The 21,612-nt window shown below is 39.0% G+C and overlaps 1 protein-coding gene across 3 annotated transcripts in view; it reads left to right on the top strand.

The window, feature by feature from the left end:
• Positions 1-21,612, top strand: part of COL21A1 (collagen type XXI alpha 1 chain) — a 113,910-nt gene that overhangs the window by 16,990 nt on the left and 75,308 nt on the right. For 2 of the 3 annotated variants that reach the window (XM_035322515.1, XM_035322518.1), the window contains exons 2-3: positions 14,297-14,416; positions 16,429-16,980. In XM_035322515.1, coding sequence (XP_035178406.1) covers positions 14,329-14,416; positions 16,429-16,980 — 640 coding nt within the window. In that variant the 5' untranslated portion in view covers positions 14,297-14,328. Of the gene's footprint in view, positions 1-7,560; positions 7,583-14,296; positions 14,417-16,428; positions 16,981-21,612 lie in introns of those variants that run through there. The other variant, XM_035322517.1, reaches the window with a different exon arrangement.

Consider the following 21,612-nt stretch of genomic DNA (forward strand, 5'->3'; position numbering starts at 1 on the left):
CAGAGTTTTTGTTCTGATCTTTTGAGCAGAAAAGATGCAAGTGGAAAGGGGATAGAATAGGAAATTCTTCACCTAGTTACTGTATGGGCTATAATATTGTACTAGATAAAATATTTCAGAATATCTTGAGGTAGGCTGCTTAACATATTCAATTATTGCTCAAAAGAAGAAAAAAGTCCCTGGCTGATACCTATGCAGATGACGAGCGCTCATGACTGTTTGGGATCACTGCTGGGTATGGTAGGAAATATCATCTCTAGGTCCTAGATGACTCTGACCCATATGTTGAAGATTGCTTCATAGACAAAGAGTGGGAGGAAGGAATTTGCCTTCTTCCCATGTGCTGTAACCTGGCAAGATGGAACAGGATGCTGCCTTCCACCCCCGCTCTATCCTTGCAGTGCCAGCTTGTGGGGAATTGTCTGCGGCAGCTGAGGAAGAATTTTCCAGAGTTGTGAACATTGAGATTTCTGAGAATTTCCAAGTGCATAACAAACTTGTGTGGCCCTGACTGTTGTCATTGTTGTAATGATAAACAGCTCTGACGTCAGGGTAGGTCTCTTCTCAGTATCCTGGTGATTTGGAAATATGCTCCTATTAAATCCTCATTAGTGAATGTTTGAAGATTAAACAAGTGGCCAGTAGCATGAATAGCTTGGAGTGAGAGAAGAGGGAAAGCAGAGTTGGTGGAGGTAAATGGATATATCAAGGTGCAGGGACTTTTTCATAGGGAGAGGTGATGTTTGTGGTTCTCTTAGATTGGCAATCACTCCCTTGCATCCCCAAGGTATAGCTCATTATAAGACAAGAATGTGGAACTATGTATCCAACTAGGAGGTATCACCTGAGAAAAATCCAGCACAAAGACATATAATACAAACACTGGCTCTTCAAAAGCAAAAGACAAGAGCTGGAGATCCTTGTGAAAGGAGGAGGGCAACCACTACTTGTTAAAAAAACACATGCAATAAAAAGCCACTTTGAAAGTTTAAAGCTGGTGGAAGTCTGCTAAAAAGGCCCATATTGCCTTTGAGCACATGAATTCCTTCTTGAGCATCTCTGAGGTATGGTAATGGTCCACAGGCCAGCAACATGCCCTTGTAGCCAAGAAGGCCAATGGCATCCTGTGCTGCATTAGGAACAGCATTGCCAGCAGGTCGAGGGAGGTGATCCTCCCCCTCTACTCAAACCTGGTGAGGCCTCACCTGGAGTACTGTGTCCAGTTCTGGGCTCCCTGGTACGAGAGAAATGTGGAGCTCCTGGAGTGAGTCCAACAAAGGGCTACTAAAATGATTAAGGGAGTGGAGCATCTCTCATGTGAAGAAAGGCTGAGGGAGCTGGGCCTATATAATGGGATTTAACATCAAAAATTTATTTCATGTTTAAGGAAGGGAAAATAAAGTGCCAGAAGTCTACATGAAACCACTAGAAGGGAACAAGATGTAAGTATAGGCTGGAGAGTTGCTGTGACTGGTACTGTGGACTGGAAACACAACCGTCAGCCATTCTGTGATTATAATAATAGCTTTTAAAAAGTTTATCATTTTTGATGTCAAACTGGAAGACGCTTTGTAAACACCTCATGTTCAGGAATATGGCTGCATGTTCTGTGCATGTGGTGGGGAAGGTACAGTGTAGGTGTTGTGGCATGGTTTTTAGTGAATAGCCAAACTGTCTCCTCGTTACCGAGCAGTCAGATATGAGGGGTGGCAGCGGCTGCTCCTAAAGCCCCATTCTGCCCTCTGGGGCATCAGGGAAACAGGGCTGTCTGGGCCTGCCTTCCTTACCCTGTTTCATTTCCTTCTCCTGTCTGCTCTTCATCTCACTGCTCTCTTACCTTCACAGGCCCTAAAACTGAATAGCTCAGGAAAGCAAATGGCTTGGAGAAGAGCAGTGTGCCTTAGGGGTGGAGGGACATGTAGCTTAAGAGCAAGTGGCCTGAATGTTGTACTCAAGAGTGAGAAGGAGAGGCCCTGGAAAGGGATTGCAGAGACACAGGAACATGGAGGTTGGGCCTGCTGAGATCGTCCAGCCTAGCCCTACTTAAAGCAGACTCGGTGTAGGCTGGTTTGGGCCTTACTCAGTTCTGTCTGAATGACCCCAAGGATTGAGAGTTTGCCACCTCTTCCATTGTTTCCCTTGCATCCAGTTGGCATTTCTTCTCTTCCATCTTGAGCCCATTTCCACTTGTCTTTCCACTGGTTGGCTCTGGGGAGAGCCTCTCTCAATCACCCCTACGCCTTCCCTTTAGGTAGTTGCAGACTGTACTAAGATCTCCCGTCCTCTTTCTCTGTATTTAGATTGAAGAGAGAGAAGGAGACCCCAGTTTTATTCCTATCTTTCATTTAGCCTCTCACAGCCCCAGAACAGCATTTACCACGACTGCACACAACTTCCCCATCTGTGCTTCCCGTGCCCCAAGACTCCAACAGAGTCCCCCAGAGATCTTATCTTCCTATCATTTCACTCTAAAAGACTTGTAGCCATGCAGCATTCTCCCCTGCTGCGCCCATGCTGCCTACAGTTGTTCAGCAAAAGACATATAAATAAGGTCCTTTAAATAATTCGAAACAGGTTGATTAGCAGACAGTGAGGGATTCACATGAACAGTGTATCACTCATAATGCTTCTGAGATCATCCCTAATAATCATTCTTTGTCAGAGGTATACTCTTTGTGGGTTACTTCAGAGATTATTATTATTTTTTTGTTACTCTTCAGTAGGTAATTACCTCAATGTATGCTGTTGCTACAGTGCTGGGGCAAAATAAACCAGTATGTTTGAGCGTGTTAAGTACGAGACTTGAGTGGAAACAGGGAGTTATGGGATCTTACAATAGCAAGTATGTTAGAATACTATCCCCTGTTCTATGTCAACACCTCAAAAATATGATGTCAGAAACAGAACTCAAAGGAAAATAATAGAAAGGAGAAGTCATTTGGAAAACAAGCATTGCAGTATGAATCTTATGAGAGTCAAGTATATGAAGGACAGGACTTGAGTGGTGGCTTGGATTGTGTATACATGTAGATAGAAGGAAGCAGGGGGACCTTTCAGTTTTGCAAAGAAAGTCATAAACAGAACTAGCAGGTGGGGGTTCAGACAAATTCAAATTCAAATATGGTGCAGTTTCTTAAAAGTGTTCAAAATACTGTGCCGTGCCTTAAAATTGAGGGTAGCTCAACAGTAGAAAAGGGGGGAGCGGGGAAAGGGGTAAAACAAGGATTAGATATATTTTCTAAAAAGCGCATTTTAATCCAGTTTATTGTGAAGTTTCTACAGCTTTATGCATATAGGGGTCAAACTAGGTGACAAAAATATCCTGGATGATCCTTTCCCTTCCCAAGATGACATATTTGAGAAAGATGATGAACTTTCACTTAACTGTATGGGTGTTAAAACAGCATTTCTCTACTAAATGTGCGTGCTTTGTGCAACTTAAAACAACTTCTTGCTCAGGCACCCATCTGGGCTGTTGGGAAACACTTTTTTTTTTTTTTTTTTGGTCAGAAAGTGATTTATGACATTTAGGGTGAGATTTGTATGGTTTGTACTGATTTTTATTTATTTATTTATTTATTTTCATAATGCTATTTACCTGTATGAAACAAAGCTGAAAACAGAGGGGGATACATAAGAATTTCCTGGGAAGGGGCTACCCCGAAACACAGTTTGTATAGGACTGGATGGCACTGGCCTTCCTTCCCCTTACCCTGCACCTTTGCAAGACCTTATTGGTGTGCATTTTCCATTCATTATTTATCCAACTCCACAGCTTCTGTGTCCTCAGTTGTCTGGTGGACTGAGACAAAGACATATGGTAAGGACCAGGAAGGAGTCTTAAACTCTATAAATGTAATCAAAATGATAATCTTCACATAATAGGCTGTAAAAGCCTATTATATCATTATAAGCCTATTATAAGCCTTATCATATTGTAAGGAAAGTGAGCTTAAATATCTACTGGAGTGTCTAGTCTTTTTGCAGGTGGAAGGTAGCTAAGCATGTAAATCTTGCATGTTTCAAGATTTGCCTGGGGTCGTAGTGTACTTGGACCTGCAGGAGTTTATTAAAGCACCAAATTTTGGATATACTTGAAATAATAAATATTTATGTTATAAAGAGGTTTTCCTCTTTGAGCATGAATGTGCTAAATTTGTTTTCTTCCACAAAAACCTGTTTAAAATGTAGAGTGCCTAACTTAGCTCCACTGAAGGGAGCTGGAGTTATTTCAAGGTTTTTGCTAGTTCTAGAATTGCTACTATTTCCATTCCTTCAGCAATCACAGCCTCCTTTGGATGACTTGTCATTATTTTCAGTAAGAAAAGGGCTAGGCTAAAACAAACAAATGAAAACCCACTGTAGTTTAAAAACCAGAACTAGAAAACCTAGAATTCTTTTTGTTTGTCTGTTTAGCTCATATGATTTTTCTTGCTTTGATGTTTGTGAGTTCACATATTACTGGCAAAATGTTAAGATCTAATAAAACATTTTAAAGGCCAATCTACTTCATGATACCTTTCTGTGTAGTCTAAAGGCTGTTGTACTAATTCAGTGGAATGAAAAGTCCCGAAAAGACAAAGATGTTAACGAGGGCTTTCACTTAATAAAACAGTAAAATCAGGTTCTGAAGCTTGAGACTTTAGCCAGCTTTTCCTATGGTTATGGACTTCTATTAATAAAAACAAAACAAAACAGCAATTTGTTTTACCTTTAATGGAATACTTCCAGAAATGAGGGAAAATAGGGAATACTGTTAAAGAATCGGAAAGGGCTAAGATTTCAAATAAAGTTTTGAAACCTTCAGCTAAAGCTGAGTTCTATGTTGTCATTTTTATCCCTCCAACATTTGACCGTACTTCACATGACACAGAACAGTGTTAACTAGAAGATGACAAATAACTTTAGTGGGTTAGATCTGTTGTGCTTGATGTTGGAATCCAAACCTACTTGAGGGATAAACAAAAGAAATGAATGGGAGAAGGGAAAGACGGGAAGACAAAAAATAGAACTCCTACTTCTGATGCTCTTACTTGAAAGAGACAGAGAGAGCTCATAGGCTTAATCTTTGCATAGCAAACTTGTTTTAAATCACCTGTTGTGTATTTCCTCCTGCTGCTTTCTTGATTTCACTGAAAATGTTGCAGTCATCACATTGCAAATAATGGCCTTAACTAAGCCAACCCTAAGCTCTCTTTTTAGAAAGTAGAGAACAAAAACAAAAAGATGGCAAAAAAAAAAAAAGTATGGGGAAAAGGAAGGAGTGAGACATAAATGTTTCTCTGACATATCAGGACCCAGCCGAATTTGGCAGCAATGGCAATGTTTCTGAATCCTTTGCTGGCTTGCTTTATGCAGAGTTTGAGAACGTGGCAGTAGTGGATGAACAGTTCTGTGTATCTCTAGTCCACTGGGTATAATCCTAATTAGTCTTTAAATTGCATTAGAAGTTCTTACTTGCATTGGTTCAGTTTTTATGTTACCATTATGCCTCTTTCTATCAACATTTGTTAGAGATTGTTGTACCTTTCTGTCAGACTTGAGCCAATTGCTCTAGTGGTTTCATTACCAAACTATTTATAATTTTGAGTTACTGCCCTATGTGCCCCAATGACTATTTTCCTTCCTTTATTCCAACTTGTTGTTGGCCCAATTAAGTTCTGCATTCCTCAGTGCAGACAGAATTGTCTCCCAGACTACTGCTCCAGGATTAAATTCTCATTTGTTTTAATTTATTATTATTATTATTATTATTGTTTAAAAAACATGCATATACTTATGTACACTTAAAAATTTTGAATTTCCAGTAGGAGTACATTGAACTATTTCTTACACAAAGTCTTATCATATCCTACTTTAGTTTCAACTGTGCAGTTTGAGTGTCAGATTTTATCCTATTGATTAGCTGTTTTGTTTCCTTTGGATCTGTCCAGGGAGGGAAAATTCTGTGGAATCTCAAATTGCTTGATAAAGAGAGAGAAAACAGCATGGGCTTTCACAGGCAGAATGACATCATGATTTCCAGGGAGACCTCAAATTCGTTTGTTGCAGCCAGGATGCTGAGCTGCCAGTGGTGGTTGCTTACATAAGTTGCCCATCCTATATTGTTTTCAATCAGTTTTGTATCAATCCAGCAGCTCAAATGCTGTGGTAAAACTTCTTTTTTCTTTAACCCATAATAACTAATTGCTGTAACATGGCACAACGTCATCTTGGAGTGGGAGCAAATCCAGCAAAGTGCAAAATGCCAGAAAAAAAATTGATTTAAAAATGCAACCCTTCTGTGATTTCAGATGTTGGAACATGAATACAAACTTTCTCTGCTGTAAACTGGAGGAGACTGTGTGATTGCTGTGCTTTGCTGAAGCATATGAAAAAGACTAGTCAGCCCATCACACTTAAGAGGACTGTTTAGCTTTCAGAAATATTTTTTTTTTTGCTTGGATTAAAATATGTATCAGTAGCATACATTTGTCTTCGATGTACAGCATTAGTCTGTAATGAAATAGGTTGGATCACCTCTTATTTGTAGTGTGCAGTTGTAGTGTGCATTTGTAGTGTGCAACCCAAATTAATGAAAAATATTTTTTTTTTTGGTCCTGAAGAGCCTGTTGTTATAAAGCCTTCTTTCCAAAATCTGCCCCCCAAAATATGACCATTTCTTCAATCCTCTCTGCTTCTTTATTTAATTCTCCTGATGATTTATGCAACATCTTATTATCAAAGCTATAAATACGGAGTGTGAACTTATGTAGTGTAAATTTGTATGAGTTTATTTTGTGTACGTTGAATACTCCTAGTAGTGGACATTGTAATTATCTTGCACAATATTTTCATTTAAACTACTGGCTCTTTTTTTTTTTTTTTTTTTCTTTCTTACCTGTCCCTGAGATGTCTTTTGGATTGAAGACTTAAAAAGTTTGTTTTGTCAGTAGTCTGGGTTATGCTCTTAATGAGAAAATTAAGTTGTAGCTGTGGCATAGGTGAATGAAACATCAAACATAAATGTGAAATAGTTGTTAGTGCCTTTTTTGAGCCATGGGCAAGAAATCCAAAATAACATTTGAGCAGCAGCAAATGTTGAACAGATGCTGCTAGCGTGTACTCGAGGGACCACAGAAGCATATGATGTGTGAGAATGCAGATGAGATGTGATGTTACTGTGGCACATTTGGTATTTCAGGAGATATCCCAGGTGGGGGAAGAAAATGGTAATTCTACAGTGTGGAGCTTGTGTGTTTGTGAGCCTTTTGTAGCGTTGGGAGTTCTAGTCATCTTAAGGCTTGCAGAAGCCCTGCAGCGGTGCTTGCTGATGTGGGTGCACACCCACTTCACTCACCTTTCTGAGTAGTCTACTGCAGTTTATCCAAGCTCTCCAATATTTGTTCACTTTCTGCAGGTGCTTGGACATTCACCTTCAGCTAACCAGGTCGTTTTGCCATTGGCACTGCACAGCTCCTTCTGCTTCACCCGTGGACTTGATGTACTCAGCTGCAGTAGGCTTTTTTTGTCTGCATCTCTCCTTGCTGCTTCTTTCATGTGTCTCTCCAGCTCTGCTTCTGTTCTTTAGTTTACTTATCAGGTAGGCTTTTATACCAAGGAGGAACAAAGCAGTCACCTCATACCCTTGTCACTATTGTAAAAAGAAAGATAGGTAGAAACCTGGGTAGAAACCCAAATAAAATCTCCATTCGTCTGTGTGTTTTGAGCTCCATCCAATGCTTTCTGCTTGATTTCAGGATTAGGAAATAAAGTGTTTCTGTGTACTATAACTGCATGTGTCTGTATAACAGCCATAATATAAATAAGCATAAATAGTGCTTTGCCAGAAAAAAAGCCATTATACAACTACTTTTCATTCTTGTTGCACTAGAATCAACTATAATAACAATATAGAAAACTTGCAGTAACTTACACACATAATTTTCTTTCTTGACCCCTCTTAGTAGAAACTCATCTGTACTAGCCTGTAATCATGTATTCAGTGCTGTAGATCAGTCCTAATATGAATGTAATTATACCGGTGATTGTACCAAAAAGTTCATTCCAACACAGAAATAGGAAGAAACGGTGTGGGAGTACTAATGTACTCTTTACTGTAGCAGATTTTATCTATTGAGGTACACTCTTGCATTTATGTACATCTATTTATGTGTAAACTGAGCCTAAATTGTGTTCACAGCCTCATCCTTCCTAGGCAATGCTGTTTTTCTTTTAAATGATTGTAAATAAAATAACCTAATCAGTGTCTGTCCGTCCCTCCCCCCCGCCCCCCCCAAAAAAAAAAAATTGGAGAGGAGCAATGTGGAAAATACGAATGCAGAATGGGACCAAAATCCAAGTGGAAATACATACTTCAGATGTATTATCTGTTTAAAAGTAACTGACTTGGAACAACTTCATTGACTTTTTGAATGCCTAGATAGAACTAGTAATATTAGGAATAAGAATACACAGTTAAATAGAAATTGCCCCAGCATTTTATTTTTAAGACCCATGAATTTTGAAAACGCAGACTCTAAAAGGAAGGTGATACAATACTGCATTACTTTTCCACATTATTTAATGCATATAAATCAGGATTTTCAGGGCTTTTCTCTCGCTGTACAATTTCTATGTTATTACATAAGTTTTGGAAATACAAAAAAAAATCTCCAGTATGTCCTTTTAATCATTGTTATTGTAATGTGTTAATCTTTGTACCTTTGTAGGCCAAAGCTAACGATCCCTAGTTGAATTAAGAGATGTTTGTGCAGTGATGTAATATGAGAGAAGTGTTAATTTATACTTGGAAGATGAGATAATATACATAACCTTTAGTCTGGTTATTTTCCTGGAATGCTGGAAAAGGTTAAAATCATACCATTCACGGCTTCTTTCTTAGGCAGTGACTAGCAATGGGAAGAAGCGAAGAAAGGCATTACTCCTCTGTAACAGTTCTCGAGCAAGAAATCTTTATGTGGCAGGGAAGCCAGGGTTTCAGAGAAAGGAAATCTCTCTCTTCATTCCCAGGTTGAATAGTGACAAAACTGCACTGAAGAGCAAATATTTTTGATTCTGGAAGATTCCAAATTGCTCTAAATGGAAATTTTCTTCAGAAAGTATTCCTAGAGTAAAATGATACACTTATCTGGGCACCGGAAAGCTACTGTGGAAAGACTGCATCAGTAGGCTGCCTTTCGAGACACAGGAGGTGTTGCTTTTAGGCACCTTAAATACAGAGTGGAAATCATGCCTAACCTGCTTAGCCACCTAAATTTCCTGCTGAAAACTTAATTTCAATGTGAAATTCTGCTTCTGTGTATGCATACAGAAGATGCTGTTCTCTGCTACACAGAAGTGCATAGAGAGGGGCTCAAAGATGTTTTGAGAGTTGCATGCTTTTGCCATCGCCAAAACAGAGCAGGTGCCTTTATATAAGATGTTTGGGATCACTCTGCGCAAGACAGTCCATTTTACACCAGGGGGCTTGTTTTCACTCACTCTAAACAGCCCTTTTGCTATCAAAGAAGCAAGGGAAAGCAACAACAACATAATAAATAAATAAATAAATAAAAAGCTTACAATGAAGAACAAAAGAATGGTCATACTGAGTTACACTAAACATCCACCCAGCCCAGTATCCCCTCTCAGTTAATGTCTCATAGGCTGTTGTGGCTTTAAATTAAACAGGTTTTGGGGGCTGGGAGATAGCCAAGGGCTTGCTTCTGCTGCCCTGTACATCACTAGAATTGCAAAGCCTCTGGGTGTGGTACACTGTCCCTCTTATGGTGGAGAAATGAAAGAGACGTGGGGGATGCTTTGGAAAGCATGGTAGCGTATATGATGCTTCTCTACTAATACTCTCCCAGTGCCCAGACCTTTACTTCAGCTGGATGCGACGTCTGTATTTATTTAGTGGCCCTGTATAGAATTCTGTTTCATGATCTCCCGTTTTGAGATCACCAAAACTGGTCTTGTATAATAAACAGGTAGGAAGAAAACTTGATAAATATATTTTCCTGGTTACCTTTGGCAAAACCACGGATTTACGCATGGACAGATAATTTGTAGAAAGACAGAGGCTAGAAGTTTTATTTTAAATATTATTTTCTGTTTTTTTGTTTGCTTGCTTTTTGTTTTAATTTTTCACTTAGCTTACTGTAATACATTGAGCTATGCCTGCCTACTGTTTGGCTCCCTGCAGATGCAGAGAAGATGAGGAGCAAACAAGTATCAGTCCCTTTTCCCTCTGCCTGTGTCGGGCTGGGGCATGTTTAACATCCCTCAGTGCTTCCCCACACAGTCTGAGGAGGTTCTAAGCTCCAGCAGCAGCAAGTTGGCACAAGGACCCTGACTTCTCCCAGCAGCTGGTAGAGCTCTCTCAGGGCAGAGAAGAAAGCAGGGAGAATTTCCATGGGCCACCTTTCAGAAAGGCAACTTGCTGTTTCTCTTCCAAAGAAGAGAGATGGAAAGGACATGATCAGCAGGGATTAATTTTGTCTTTTGGCAATGTCAGTGGAGAGGTCCTAGGCTGATATTAATGGTGGCCTCTGCATGGTAGTGGTGAGGCATTTTGGCAAGAATTTTCTGTAAGTGATTTCAAGTACAATTCTGTTGCCTGTGCTATAATTACTGTGTTGACAAGACACAGAAGTTTGGTCTCTAGAGTTGTTGGTTTGGCATCTCTTTTGACTATTAAAAGTGCAGTGCTATATTATTATTTTCTTTAAATAAATTGAATGCTGGATAGTTCCTGGAATCCTCCTCATTGGGTGGTTGCTTAAGTCTTTGGTTTATCCTTTTAATTTTGGTTTCTATTAGTAAGTCTGTTTTGGACTACCACGTACTTATTTGGCTTTGTACTTATAATGAACTTCTCAAATTCAGTATCATATTTTTCAGGTTTTGTTGTAAATGAAATACAGAAGGACTGTCACAAATAGATGGAAATTTTGATCCCCTAAGGGAATACAACTTAATTCTGCAAATCAGATAAGCCTGTTTTGCAAATTATTTTAATGAATCTTTTTAAGAAATATCATGAGTTGGAGAATAGTTTTCACCAAGAGAAATCTTGTTCTAATGCAATAGTTTAATTACTTTAATGGCTTTCAAGGTTAAAGACTTAATAACGCTGCTGTAGCATTCACCAGTGAAGAAAGGAAATTTCTTCAGTGTGAGAATTGAGATGTATATTATGCATGCCTTGTAATTCCCTGTGGTGCTTCCCACACCGGTGCCTGATAGCTCATGAAGCATTTGCAGCATTGTTTCTTTCATTGGTGGAGCAAGGAGGTTGGATATGCCCCACTTTTAGAGGCCATGGCTGCATGGTGAACAAAAGTTCCTACTGTTTGGGTACATGGGGCTGAGACCAGGAGGACCTTGTTAATGTTTTTGCTTTCTTGTTCTACCTTATTTATTTATTTATTTATTTATTTATTTATTTATTTATTTTCTTTCATGCTAGGGCTTCTGTTTTGCATAGTTTTAGGATGACTTGAGAGCTGAACAGCGGGATAGTATGAGGGCTGTGTGTTAGGTTTTGCCTGTTGTTTAAAATACATGCATGAATGAAAGGAGCAAGAAGGAGAACACAAAACTGAAAAAAACGGGACAACATCTTTCTGTTTGGTGTGTGACTGGGACACACCACAGCACATCTCTGAGAATTTTCCTTTCCTTATGTCTAGTTCCCCTGTTACATCCCTCATCTACTTGCAGGGGTTTTGACAAAACCTTTCCCTCCGCTCCTAAGCCAGACTCCCTGACTGTCCCTGTACACTAGGGCAGCCCGTAATTGCTGCCTTCACACATACCTCCTCCGTGGTGAAATGCTAGAGAGTCTGAAGGTCCTTCCTCAGGGGCACAGGAGCTGTGAGCAGGGCTTCAGAGCTGCTCTTTTCTCTCCCGACAGGCCAGCTCTTCTTGTGGTGCTGAAGGCTCTGAGCATCTTCCTCTTTCCTGTAGCTTTTCTTGTTCCTGCTGAACTGAGGTCTTCATCTCTCAAGGGGGTAAATGATCCCTTGATGGGGAGAGATGAGCAGAGATGAAAGGGGACGTTGCAGTTTAAGGAAGACATTAATGGCTTCTTCAGGGGTTTGTGAAGCAAGCATCATCCTGGCATTCCTGTGAGGCCCGACATGCCTTCACTTGTGGCAGGGAGCACGTACAAGTTTTGTGTTGTGGGGAGTGTCTTGTTAAAATAATTTTGTAGATTTTGTGGTATTTTATTTTCAAAAAGAGGTGAAATACTAGCAGTCACTGTACTGCTCTTGGTCAAGACTGATACATTGAAGACCCTTATTTTTCATTGCTGTAGTATCATCTTCCTTTTTGCATAAATTTTGTGTATTTTATGTAAGTAACCATTTAGACAACCACAGAGATGACAAACAACAGAAATTTGTTATTGTACTGTTGTGATACTTTCCTCACTCTTCTCTTTCAAAGCTGGTCCACAGGATTTTTTTTAGACATTTTTCTGTTGGGGTATCAGTGGGAGGGATCTGTGGGATTCTGTAGTTCTTTGGGGCCAACATTGTGTTGTTTTGGTACATATCAATGCACACTAAAGTAGTCTGTATTTATTTATTTATTTATTTATTTATTTATTTATTTATTTATTTAGTTTCAGTTGTAGGCTAATATTTTTATATATGCAGTTGTGCTTCTTTGCTGACCTGCTAGTTTAATTCCCACATGTTCTTTTTTCAGTATTGCTCAATGTGGTGCATTTTACCCTTCGGTAAACATGCGCTGCTGGAAAGGCTGAAAATCATTTTAAAATTATGCAACTTACAAATCATCAAGCCTGAAAAATGCAAATTGTCCACTTATACTATAGTAGGCATGTAACACATGAGAAAATCTTAGTTTTTATACATGCAATTCATAGTTTAAACAGATTCTTTTTCAAATAGCTGGGACAAGAAATTGCTACTTAATGTATTTAAATGAAGTTGACATCCCAGTATTTGTATAGCATCATTGGAATATTGCATCATATATCCTATCCCATAGATCCCAAAGTACATCTGGTTTCTCACTCATTCTATTGTAAGGTAATATGAAAAACAAAGTATGGTGTTACATTGCAATGATCCATGATCTGAATGTGATATTTAATAGCATCATCATGTTTTTTGCATTATTAATTTTTGGGGAGTTATACTAGGTTTTGGTTGCATTTCCTGGAAATTGATTTTTGTACATTCCATGAGATTGTGGATATTTTTTTATCTTAATAGAATGAATGCTTTATAAGCAGTGGGAAAAGCAAAGAAGCTGCCTAAAAATCCAAATGATTACTTATTTCCATTTACTTATTTCTTCTCCTAAGAGGCACTTGGATTAGGTATGTTGAATTTTGTTTTGGTGTATCTTTGGAGAACAGTATTTTCCTGCATACAGAAGTTTCAGAACACACCTTTTTACTAGTAATATGGTAGACATCTTGCCTATCCTGAAGAGTTCAAAAAATAAGATTGGCTATACAAAACGAGTAAATGTGAGCAACTTTCATCCTCCCTCCAATATATTGGCATTTAATTTGTTGTGCAATAAGTATTTGACTCTTTAGGTAAAAGTGTAGGTCTGTTTGATGTGGGCATAAGTGCTTATGAGAAGATGAAAAAGATGTGAAAAGGGAAGGGAATGTACTTAGAAAAAAATAATTTTGCATTGAAGGATGAGAAGACGATATAAAAGATTCATTTTTTTTCTTCCTCTGAGGTAATATATCACTAAGACAGTACTCCAGAAATGTATATTTTCCCATTATGATTTTTTATGCAATAAAAAAAAAAATAATAAGTATAAAATGTGACTTAATTTAAGTAAATATGTTAAATAATACTTATGACAGCAACATGAGACCAAAATTGCAGGTTTGCTTTTCTGAATTATGTCCTTTTGGAGGTGTTGTTCACAGACCATGATAACAAAGGAGATGATATAAACAGAACTAAAACAATATAAAATTGAAGATGCATATAATGTTTATAACCCTGGGGTTTATGGGATATAATGTATAATGTCCTCAGAGGGCGATAGCAGGTGGGCAAGTGTAGCTGTTATTGATAATATAACCTACTCATGTATGTACCTAGAAGGAGGAATATGATTTTGGGCCTGCATGCCTGACTGACACTTTTTGAGTCTGAGGTCCATTGCAGGCTGGCTTCATGTCTGAGCCTGCAGAATCAACTCAAAGCTGTTCTTCATGCACAGGTTTTAAAAGAAAGAAATTTGGATTTATTTATTTTAGTAATATAATGGCACCGTATTTTCTCTTTATTTCTTCCCTTTCCAGTTTAATCTCAAGACTTTGAAAATACAATACAAATGGCACAGATCATAAAACTTTTTCAGACACTGTTAATTCTGATACTTCATGATTACATCTCAGCTGAAGATGGAGAAACAAGAGCAAGTAAGTCTTAATTTTTGTATTTCAGATAAAAGCAATTTCAAAGCATGCCTTGTATTTATAATATCCATGTTCAGGTCCACATTCACAGAATACAGAATAAAACATGGTGGATATTTCAGCAAAGCACTGGGTCCAATGCTATCCAAAGTCTCTCCCAGTCTAAATTACTCCATGATTCAAGTCCCTGGCCCTGGCTATTTATATTCTGTCTTGTCCTCTGAAGAGTGACACTCTGCTCGCCACTTATACCTTCTCCCAATGTCTTTTCTCTTTGCCACCACCTGCCCTCCAAAAGCATCTCCAGCTGACTGTGGCCACTTTCTTTCAAGGAAGATGAAGCCTTGACCTGACAAGAAGTTTCTGTAGACATAAGTCAGGACAAGGCAAAGCTCTTCTTCCTAACGTGGAGATGCAGCCTTTCACGAAACAAAGGGCACAGTAATACACAGCAACTCCCATGGCCCATATACCATGGGATCAGATTAATGTCTCCTGATTTGGGCCATCTCTTTGTCACCTTGGCACTTTGTGTATCCATTATCTCATGTGCTTTCACAGTGGATGGGAGGTAGCTGTCCCCTCCAGAAAGATATTTCCTCCATTTGAGGATGCGCACATAAAATAGATAGGACAGTCCATGGCCTGTACTTGGCAATTTGGTCTAAAAGCTCCGTTTATGGGTGTCTACAGCTAGGAGTGTTAAATCCACGCCTACATCACCATGCAGTTATGAAGACATTTATAAGGAGTGTGCATTGTATTTGCTAAATGAATAGATGATTTTGTATTCTGGAACTTGATTTCTTCACTGATCATTTTTCTTCTAATAAAATCAGAATATGATATTAGCAATGTTCAGTTGAGAATTGGGACTTTATAATAACTAGTTTTGTAAGTGCCAAGTAATAGTGTCAGAAGTACATTAGAACATTTTTGTAGAAGGAGTGGATATTACTACTGAATTCTGCAGTATGCAGACGATAGCCTTCCTCTGCAGTGTGTTTGATTTGTGTCGCGGTTTAGCCCCAGCAGGGAGCTCAGCCCCATACAGATGCTCACTCACTTTCCCCAGGTGGGATGGGGGAGAGAATTGGAAAGGTAAAAGTGTGAGAATTTGTGGGTTGAGACAAAGACAGTTCACTAGGTAAAGCAAAAGCTGTGCACATAAGCAAAGCAAACCAAGGAATTAATTCACTACTTCCATCAGCAGGCAGGTGTTGAGCCACTTCCGTGAGAGCAGGGCCTATCACATGTCATAGTTCCTTGGGATGACAAACATCATCACTCCAAACGTCCCCCCCCCCCACTTTCTTTCCCCCAGCTGTTATTGCTGAGCATGATGCCACATGGTGTAGGACATCCCTTTGGCCAGCATGGGCCAGCTGTCCTGGCTGTGTCCCCTCCCATTCCTGGCATGCCCCCAGACTCCTCCCTGGCAGGGCAGCACCACAAGCTGGAAAGTCCTTGGCTCTGTGTGAGCACTGCTCTGCAACAACTAAAAGCATTGGTGTGTTATCACCACTATTTTCATCAAAAATCCAAAGCACATGTGTGAGCCTCTGTGAAGAAAATTAACTCTATCCCAGCCAAAACCATGACATTTTGCTAACACAAATGAGTTTTTATGTTGACCAATCTCTGCAGATGAAGAGATACGGGGAAGAAAACTAAATGTATTCCTCTCTGCTGATTGCATGAAATCCAATTGGCAGCTAAGGAACTGAAATTCCAGAATATTTCATTTTTTTTTTTTTTTTTTTTTTTTTTTCTGGTGATAATGCAAAAAACAGAAAATGGCATGGTTTTCAGATATGAAGTTGTGACTTACAGAAATAATCTTGTTTTCTCTAACAAAGTCAGCTGATTATTGTTTTTTTTTTTTTTTTTTTTAATTGAATGTATTTATTGATATAGATTCTAATACAAACCCTATTGAAATGAAAAAAAAATCCTGTGGAAGAGAAGAGTGGATGCGTTCACTAAAATATTTGTTTGATATGTGTTCTTTTTAGGTTGCAGAACTGCTCCGGCTGATTTAGTCTTCATCTTAGATGGCTCTTACAGTGTTGGCCCAGAAAACTTTGAAATAATCAAAAGATGGCTTGTCAATATTACAAGAAATTTTGACATAGGACCAAAGTTTATCCAAGTTGGAGTTGTCCAGTACAGTGATTACCCTGTACTTGAAATCCCTTTAGGAACACATGAATCCACTGAAAACCTCATCAGGGAAATGGAATCCATACACTACTTGGGAGGAAATACAAGAACAGGAAGAGCTATTCAGTTTGCCTATGACCATCTTTTTGCAAAATCTTCAAGATTTTTAACAAAAATAGCTGTTGTTCTCACTGATGGGAAGTCCCAAGATGAAGTCAAAGATATAGCAGCAGAAGCAAGGAAAAATAAAATCACTCTGTTTGCAATTGGTGTTGGCTCAGAAATTGAGGAGGATGAACTTAAAGCTATTGCTAACAAGCCTTCATCAACTTATGTATTTTATGTTGAAGATTATATTGCAATATCAAGAATTAAAGAAGTTATAAAGCAGAAACTCTGTGAAGGTGAGTGATCATAAAATGTTTTAGAAGCTGTGCAGAATGGGCTTCTGTACCCATCTTCCTTTAGTTCACAAGCAGAATTCGTGATTAGTGTAGTCTAAGGCACTTGATAAACTATACTATGATCTTCCTTCATTTTGATATTGTTTACCGAAATCCCTCCCAAAATGTTATTTTCTCCAGTAAACAAAGAGATATACTTCAGAAAGATGCAGTATGTTAGCACAGTGTGTGCTTAATTTCACTATGTGGGATTTTGCCCTAAGCATCATTTTTTTTTTTGCATTGATAGACTTCAGAAACCCTAAAATAGTTGAGCAGTTCTCAGAGTGCCGAGACCGTAGGGCTTACTTTATCGCTTTTCCTAGGTTCAGCTGATACTAATCTGCAATTCAGCATTTCTTCTTGACAGTTGAGAGGATAGCCTATTACAAACAGGAGTTCTTCCTCTAGCATGTGTTGAAAAACCCAGAAGAGAGACTTGGCAAAAGAGCCTGGAATTGTAACAAGCTGTTATGATCTTTTTAAAAAGGATTTTACAGAAGAATTAGCCAAGACCAACACTGTAAAATAACTTCTCAGTTTTAGAATGCTAGCAGTGTTACTGCATTGAGTTTTCTGATAACTTTGTAAAACAATGGCTTTCCTGAATATAAAAAAAAAGCTTGCAAATGTCTTCTAAAATATATCACTCAAAAAGACTGTATTATACAGCGAGTATGCATCAATGCTGTGTTGTACGTTTTATTACCAATAATTGATGGAAGTCGTATTTCAGTTGTACCATATTTCTGTATTTAATTCTTATTAAGTGAAAAATAGCTTTCATTTGTTCTCTCTGAGTACTGACTTCACTTAAAAAATATGGCAATATTTATGTTGAGATTAATAGTGTTTACGTCTTGATAAAATTATGAAAATCATAATAATTCCATGTGGCCTAATGTGAAGGAAGTTAAGGTCTGTCAGAAAGTTAAATCAGCTAAGTGCAGCTAAATTCTTTAATAAAACTTCACATGGGGACAAATGTCCCCAAATAAACACAATGTCTTCTTTTAATAGACTTCAGAAAAAGTGACATATTTCATCATGATGTATTTCTTGCTTTCAGAACTAAGTTTAGGGACACGGTTTAGTGGTGGACTTGCAAGTTAGGTGGATGGTTTGACTTGATGATCTTAAAAATCTTTTCCAACCTAAATTATTGTATTATTTTATGTTTACTAGTATCCTTTAAAATTCAAACGAGACATTTGACTCAACTCTTACATGCAAAATAATGTTTCCTTTTACTTGTTTTAAGTGTTTTACTGTTTTAGTTCAAGTGCCCCTTAATTTCTATGCCCTTACGTCATACTCTTCCCTCACATTCCGAGATGCCTCATAAGAATAGTGAACAGTGCCAGCTGGCAGCTTTGTTTCTAGCTGCAATGTTTTCAACAGGTGAACTCAAAGACTAGCAAACTGGAAATTTTATGTCTGAGTGGTAGATTATTTTATTCACGTTGTTAAGATTCATTTTGATTCTGGGAGAGGAAGTTTACTCCTTACTCCATATGGGTAAAGCAGCAGTGATTTGACTGTGATGAACCACATGAAACTTCCTCAAAGTTAAATTCTGACTTAATCATCTGCATTGTAATGTCTAAAAAAAAAATGCTAGCCTTTACTCTTGGGAGTTTTTAGGTTCGTTATTTAATGAACGTAGATACAAGAGCATAGGGGCAGTGTTTGCTTTTTGGAAAAAGAAGGCTGAAGTTTTGTGGCTTATGTAGCAAGTAGTGGTGATATGAGTTGCCTTGCGGATGGAAGGCTGTTGTGCATCTTTTGGGAACTTCAGTGTTTTAGAGTAGGCAGTGTGAAAACAGCTGCTGAACATGTCTTCCAGAAAGAGGAACAAGGAACTCCTGACAAAACTGAAACATAAGCAGGAGGCGTACAGGAGGTGGAAGCAGGGGCAAGCCACTTGGGATTAATATGGAAATGTCTGTCAAACGTGCAGAAATGCAACAAGGAAGGCCAATGCCAATTTGGAATTAAATCTGGCTAGGGATCTCTAAGACAACAAGAAGGATTTCTTCAAATACATCAAAAACAAAAGTGGGAAAATGTCCCCTTCCTTCTGAATGGACTGGGGACCCTGGCAACAGAGGAGGCAGAGAAGGTAGAGAAGGTAGAGGTGCTGAATGCCTTCTTTGCTTCAGTCTTTGCTGCGAATGCCAGCCCTCTGGAATACGCAACCCAGGAGACCAGGGAGAAGGTCTGTACAAAGGAGGAGAAGGAGAATCAGATTAGAGATCATTTAGGCAAACGTGACATTCACAAATCCATGGGCCCTGATGGGATGCATCCATGAGTGCTGAGGGAGCTGGTGGTATCATTGCTAGGCCACTCTCAATCATCTTTGAAAGGTCATGGCTAATCAGAAGAGGTACCTGAGGAATGGAAGAAAGCAAATGCAACTACAGTCTTCAAAAAGGGCAAGAGGGAGGACACAGGGAAGTACATGCCAGTCAGTCTTACCTTAGTCCCTGGAGAGGTGATAGAGTAGCTCATCCTGGAGGCCATCTCTAAATGTGTGGAAGACAAGAAGGTGATCAGGAGTAGTCAACATGGATTTACCAAAGGGTAAACCAACCAACATGCTTAACCAACCTGATTGCTATGGTGGAATGACTGACTGGATAGATAAAGGAAAAACAGTGTGATGTTGTTTGCCTGGACTTCAGCAAGGCTTTTGATCCTGTCTTTCCTTGATCATCTTTCCCGTGATCTCACAGGCAAGCTCAGGAAGTGTGGGCTGGATGAATGGAAAGTGAGGTGGATTGAGAACTGGATGAATAAATAGCAGGACTGAGAGGGTGGTGTTTAGTGGCACAGAGTATACAGATCTCCAGAGTTGGAGATCTGTAGCTATTGGTGACCCCTGTGGGTAAATAGGTCCAGTATTACTTAACTAATTCATCAATGAGTTGTATGAAGGGATAGAGTGCCTCCTCACTGAGTTTGCTGGTGATACAAAACTGGAAGGAGTGGCTGACACCCCAGAGTGCTCTGCTGCCATTCAGAAGGGTCTTGACAGACTGAAGAGATGGGCAAAGAGGAACATCTTGAAATTCAACAAAAGCAAGTGCCAGGTCCCACACCTGGAGAGGAATAACTCCACACACCACTAAAGGCTGGGCCTGACCTGCTGGAAAGTAGCTCTGTGGAGAAGGACCTGGAAGTCAGGGTGGACTAGTTCACCATGAGCCAGCAATGTACCCTTGTAGCCAATGGTATCCTGTACTGCATTAGGAAGAGCACTGAAAGCAGGCTGAGGGAGGTGATCCTCCCTGTCTACTCAGGTGAGGCTTCACCTGAAGTACTGTGCCCAGTTCTGGGCTCCCCAGTACAAGAGAAATGTGGAGCTCCTGGAGTGAGTCCAGCAAAGTGCTACTAAGATGATTGAGGGAGTGAAGCATCTCACATGAGGAAAGAGTGAGGGAGCTGTTCAGCCTGGAGAAGAGGAGGCTTGTGTTTTGACATGAGTAAGAAGGCAAGTTGTGTTGGACATTGTATTTTTTTTCCTTGTAGCATTCAGAAGGTGGATATTTTAGTTTCCTTAATGTAGGCAAGGGAGTTCTTGTAATTCTTCTTGTAGAACCAGACAAATAACTTGTAATATATTTTAAATTTGGGAGTCAGGTGACATTTTGTTTTGAGGAGGAAAAGAAAACCAAGGGGAATGTATGCGGCTTCTTGCTGCTGCCCCAAATACTTGTGGGATGTCTTCTTAGTGTGAATTGTCCTTTCCCATGAACAGGGTAGCTTCTGACTGCCCTTAAATTGGCTAAAAAGAGAAGGCATGCAGTGTTGCTCATATTATAAAGTGAAGCCAATCTAGACCTTTGAACTGATAATTCCCTGGCACTGAAACATGACTTTTCCAGCCTGTGGCTGGTCCAGAAGGAGTTGAGAGAACTCTCCACCCCTTCTTTGGAATGCATTCCTAAGTTCTTTCCTTTCTATGAACGGATGGTTTTCTGAAGAAACAATGGAAAATGATGAAAACTTAAATAATTTAGCATAATTTTAATGTAACAAAACATTTGCATTGATTTAGTTTAGTAAAAATACTGGCCTTACCATTACATTTCACTTTGCTATCTTGCACGTTTTTTTAAAACATTTTAGCCCACTACCTAAAATTATTGTTGTGTAAAAAGAATTAAACAAAGATAACATCCAGCCAACTTTTGTTTCCACAGAAAGTATACCACACAATATTTCTCTAGTGAGAATAGCATCAAGCAGATTCCAGTGTAACAAAATAGATTGGTGAAATTTTGATTGAAAAATGAAAAAAATAGTTGTTAATAAAGAGGGATGCTGAATTAATCTAAACTGTTAGTGTACCACAGAAATTAACATCTATAATTTTGTAGCACTCTGAAACCATGTATTTTTAGCAATTAAATCTAGTATTATTTTTAGTCAAATATTGTAATTCCTTTTACTACAATTAGTCACAAATCAGAAGTATGTAGTTGCAGTAAAATATGGCATCTCAGTATTCTCACTTTATGTCTCAGAGGATACTGCATGTTGCTTCTCTCTTGTTAGACTTAACTGGCGGTTCTCAATTCTTTTTTA

Source organism: Oxyura jamaicensis, chromosome 3, assembly GCF_011077185.1.
Source record: "Oxyura jamaicensis isolate SHBP4307 breed ruddy duck chromosome 3, BPBGC_Ojam_1.0, whole genome shotgun sequence".
NCBI lineage: Eukaryota > Metazoa > Chordata > Aves > Anseriformes > Anatidae > Oxyura > Oxyura jamaicensis.